General features: G+C 30.4%; 1 protein-coding gene across 1 annotated transcript; it reads right to left on the bottom strand.

Annotated features, from left to right (window-relative positions):
• Positions 1–376: 376 nt before the first annotated feature.
• LOC126887834 (uncharacterized) lies at positions 377–4,250 on the bottom strand. Its single transcript, XM_050655709.1, has 2 exons — positions 3,766–4,250; positions 377–688 (listed from the first exon to the last, which is right to left on the bottom strand). The coding sequence occupies exons 1-2, from the start codon at positions 4,126–4,128 to the stop codon at positions 422–424; spliced, it is 630 nt and encodes a 209-aa protein (XP_050511666.1). The 5' UTR covers positions 4,129–4,250; the 3' UTR covers positions 377–421.
• Between the last annotated feature and the right edge of the window lie 737 nt (positions 4,251–4,987).

The following is a 4,987-nucleotide window of genomic DNA, read 5'->3' as shown; positions in this document are numbered from 1 at the left end:
ATTACTTACATCTTAATGTTGATAAAATGAATGGTAGTCATTTCCACAATAGACAAAACCATTTTGTTACAATATGTAGAATTATCAATGTATTATGACCAAATTGAAAAAGTGCAACGGCTAAAGTTTTTGGGTTTGTATGTTGATGAATGTCTCAATTGGAAAAGGCACTGAGATGATATTATTTCCAGAATAAACTCAGTATGCTACCTATTTCGGAACTTTTTTTCCCCATTTTAGAGTGTTACAATGTAAAAATGAAGCTGTAAACTATTCAGTGACCACAGCTGTAGATTCTCATTTATGTGACTTTTGTCACAGGCCAATTCAATAAATAAACTGAACTGCCCAAAAAATAATAAATAAAAAAATAAAGTTCTTTGGATACAATAATTTTAATTTGTTTACTATTACTTATTTTTTAACTGGAATTAATTTGTAAGAGTTTATATAATCTTAAATTAGTATTTCTACAAGGAGTAATTTTGTCATTAATATCTATACTAGGTATACTATAATAGTTTGGAATATTTCTAGGTTGAACAAAATCAGCAAGAAGTAATTCTTTGTCCTTTTGTGGTAGTGGATTTCTAGAAGCTGCAAATGGTTGAGTTCGAGGTTTATCACATCTTAAGGGCAGTAGGTCTTTGTATAATGGTTGGCTATATGGAAAGTTAACTTGTTTTACCTACAAAATGAAAGTTATTACATATTTGGAACATTAAATTACACACTAGTAGACACACCGAATTTCTAGGCATGAGCTAATCTTGCTCGTTCTCACCTGTGACTTTTATGTCTGTCATGTCATTTGACTTTCATGAAACTATTCAAAATAATTGTTTTTTCATACAAAAACATACATTAATTATTACTATTGTTACTCTGCTTTTAAAAAAAACTTCTATTTAAACACCAAAAATATTACAATACCAATTACAATACAGGTACTTTATAACTTTTACAACTTGACTGTATAAACTTAAAATACAGCTTCTATAATCTGTCAACTTCCTATGTTTATATTGGTTTCTATACATTTTCTGATGTTCTACACGTCACTAGATATAAAAGTAAACCATGAAACAAGTGAAGGATCCAGGACTGTAGCACCTCAATATACCCATGTGCGTGTGTCTAGAAGCATGGTGGTTACTGTATATTAAAACAAGAGAACTATTTCGACATGTTTACTACTACAGTAGAACCCCGCAAATCCGAACCCTGCTAATCCAAATGTTCGGCAAATCCGAACCAATGGAAAGTGAAAAAAATTAAAAAATTCAAGACAAAAACATAGAAACATGTGTATTATACAGAGTAAAACCACAAAATTGAACAATGTAGGATCAATAGGACTTTAGCATTTAAAATTTCTCTAAAAGCAAATACATACTTTAATATAATATAGTGCTTATAAAAAGGTTAAACACAAACTTAATTCAGTTCTCTCGTAGTCAACTTGAGTCCAAAAATATTGTCCACATTCTTGCGAGAACGTTTTGCGACTCAAAATCAATGACAATGAAAGCTCTGAATTACTAGTTAGGTTAACTTTCGGATAATCCGAACTTTTCGGAATCCAAACAGGCTGTCCTCCCAATTAGTTGGGATTTTCGGGGTTCTACTGTATTTATATTTCAAATTATTAACACACAACATATTTTCTATAAAGCTAAATATATGTATATGTGGCATCTTTCTGAAATTATCAGATTTGAATTCTGAAAATTTGAATTTATTTCTAACTCTGGTTGAAATCAGCTCAAAATCATAAGTCGCTTTGAAGGGATACCTGTTTAAAATGGGTATATTTCATGAAGATTTAAGCTGCAGACTCTGTTACAGAAAACTTGAAACAATCAACCATATATTGGATGACAGCAAAGTACAGTAATGACCGCAAAGTACAGTAGGCAATAAATACTTTTTGAAGATTACTTAGTGACTAAAATATGGTTGTTTGGTTGGGAAATCACATGCAAATGATAAATATCAATAAAACGATTGTTTTTTTGCTTTCACATTGTCATTTTCAATTCTCGATTGCATTCATGTGTGAAACGTTATACACAGCTTGGCCAGTTTAGTATGCTCAATTTAACTTGAGCGTGCACATTAAGGGGTTAATCCACCATCCCTTCTTTCTTTGTCCATTTCTTTATTACTCTTGTGAGGACTAAATTTTCATTTACGGATATTGTTTTTTCATCTGCATGCAGATTATTTTGATTAATTGAAGATGAGAGAAGACGAACCTTTGTGCAGCTACATTAAAAGTAGGATCAACGAATATAAGAATATGCATCTATATTTGTTGTCAACGATTTTAGTTGTTGAAGATGTTCAAAATTTATCTACTCATTCCATAGTAACAGTATATTATTAAAATCACTTTATCACTTTTTCTTGATTATTAGTTTTTATTGTATAGTACATAAATTATTGTAATCACAATAGGAGATCTAATACACCCTGCAAGGGATAGAGAAAAATGGTCAACCGCGATTGCAAACATCCATTAGTGGATTGTATAAGAAGAAAAATCACTGAATACATAGATAGTGAAAAAATAATCCCATTAATTAAATTAATGAATAATGTATGTGATTATACAAGTAACTGTTATCCAAAAACATTCAAAAACTGAACGAAATAGCCATCTCACATGTTGCTGATGATGAACTTGATGTCAACTAATGTTTATATCTCCTGCATAGTTTATGCAAATAAACTGTAGTATATACCAGGTCTCAATGAATTCACAAACAAGATAATGAGTGACATGAAATAGAAGAACAGAGTTTTCTTATATATTGTCGGTATACTGCGAAAACCAGATGAATGACAAATTTTAAAATATTGAGTTAAGTATACCAAAATTCTCAGCTTTTTACACTCTACATACAGGTAAAACCCAATAAATGATACGACTTACCATTCAGCAGATAATTTGTGTAATAAACAAATAAGTTACACCTAACCAACTTTTCATTTTCAAATAAAACAATATATCGCTACTTACTTCCATAAAATCAAAGTTCTGTTGCATGTAAAACCAACTAAGTGCACATATATATTTGCCGGACAACAATATATTTCTACTGCTGCATATCTACCATATTCAGTAAAAAGGTGATAAGTGTCTTTAATACAGTGTGATTTATTTTGATTTACAGGTAAAACCAGGTAAATGATCGCACCTCGATCTTAAATTTAGGTTTAATCAGCTAGGTCTCTTAACTATTTCAAACTAATGATAGAATATTATTTCTGATATATGCATCTTTCACTAGCATATCGAATATCAAATACAACTGGTACGCTTAATTCAAAATAAAGCACTAAACTTTAAAAACGTTTTTTCTTGATTTCGGTATTTCGACATTTATCTGGTTTGATATACAGTAAAAACCGATTATTCACGTTCCTCGAGACCGGACGTGGCATGGATAATTGGAACATTTATTTCTTATTTAATACATATGTACATATATACATGCATATGTACCTACCATATACATACAAATGTACCTACCATAAAAAGATAACAGAAAAAATAAATCTTTCATTATGAGTCTCCCTCTTGGCGTATAGAGTTTCTATCAAGTGATTTATGGTGACACTATTTTGATAAAACCACATAAATTCAATTTGGGTAATGGAAAATCATAGCATGGATAATCCGCAGTCCAGATAATCGGCAAACGGATAATCAGGGTTCTACTGTATATGTAATAAAAATAACCTTGGATCTGTACAAACCTTTTCATCAACAGCTAAATTTTTATAATCAGCATCCGAACAACTTTTGGTTTTCCGATATTTAGTAATGGAATCGATTTTTTTGAACAGATTCAGGGTGGTGTAATGCTCAGGAAATTCAAATGATTCAATCTTCTTTATTGGTTCAGGAACTTGGACCGATTTGCTTTCAGAGGGCTCACTTCGACCTGGCGTGATATTGTTTTTGATAACTTTAGTTACTGGTTTAGGTTTTTCAGTGTTTCTTACAAGAGTTTTTTTAACAAGTTGATTGGAATTTTTTGATGTTGCTGAGTTACAACCTATTCGTTGCATTCTCTGGTTAACATTTTTCGACATATTCTTGTCTTTAGGTTTGTTCATATTTGCGTTAATTTATCAATAACAAAAATAACTAATACACCACTTAAATTTTTGTCCGTTTAGTTAGTATTCAAATTCAAAACAAACAACTGTCAAAATATTTGACTCAAAAGTTAGGTTATAATTCATCTTTTCTCGCTTCTATGTAAGTAGTAAACTTTTGACCTACTTACGTATAATAATAACTACTGTCACAGCCACCTATAGCTAAGGCTGTGAAATGAGAAAATAGGCAACGTTGCAGGTAGTCCGATAGTAGACCATTTTTACTGTGTTTACGTGGAGACATGCTAATTTTGTTTTTGGTGAATTATTTGATTAAAAAAGAAAAGTGAAACAGCACATTAAGATGTGTATAAAGCGTCGTTTGTCGAGTTAAGACAGTATATGTGATTACTTTATTCAAAACAATCTACATAGGGGAGAGTTGGACAAAACGGGATACCATTCTTGTTTATTTTTACTGCGGAAAATATGTAAATTATCATATTATTATTTTTTAAACGCTTTTATTTAGTTCAATAGTTTGCGTCAAATCTTTAGACGTTAATTTGAGTGCCTTTTCTCCAATGCAAATGAATGAAAATTTGCAGGCATATGCATTCGCGGGAACAATACACGAATAATCAATAATTTTTTTTTGATTATTAATTGTTTAAATAAAAAAAGATTTTAATAGAAAATGCTTAAATTCTCTTGTTTTTTACATTGTAAAAACTTGAAACTAGCTTGAAACGGATTGTAGCTAATAATATGAACTATACATAATTTCACTTTTTACGTTAATTGTTTACGTTATGCTTCATAAATAAACAATAAAGTTTCAATTTTTTTGCCGATTCCGACTACTTTTCATGTT

The sequence above is a fragment of the Diabrotica virgifera genome, chromosome 7 (assembly GCF_917563875.1).
Source record: "Diabrotica virgifera virgifera chromosome 7, PGI_DIABVI_V3a".
NCBI classification, from domain to species: Eukaryota; Metazoa; Arthropoda; class Insecta; order Coleoptera; family Chrysomelidae; genus Diabrotica; species Diabrotica virgifera.
This window is presented reverse-complemented; position numbering and strand designations above follow the sequence as displayed.

What these genes read in the sequence shown, in the direction of transcription:
- LOC126887834 (XM_050655709.1), bottom strand. Translation starts at nt 4,128, where the DNA reads ATGAACAAACCTAAAGACAAGAATATGTCGAAAAATGTTAACCAGAGA. An exon ending in ATTTAGCTGTTGATGAAAAG is followed by an intron (nt 689 to 3,765) that starts GTTTGTACAGAT and finishes TTCATTTTGTAG; the next exon opens with GTAAAACAAGTTAACTTTCC.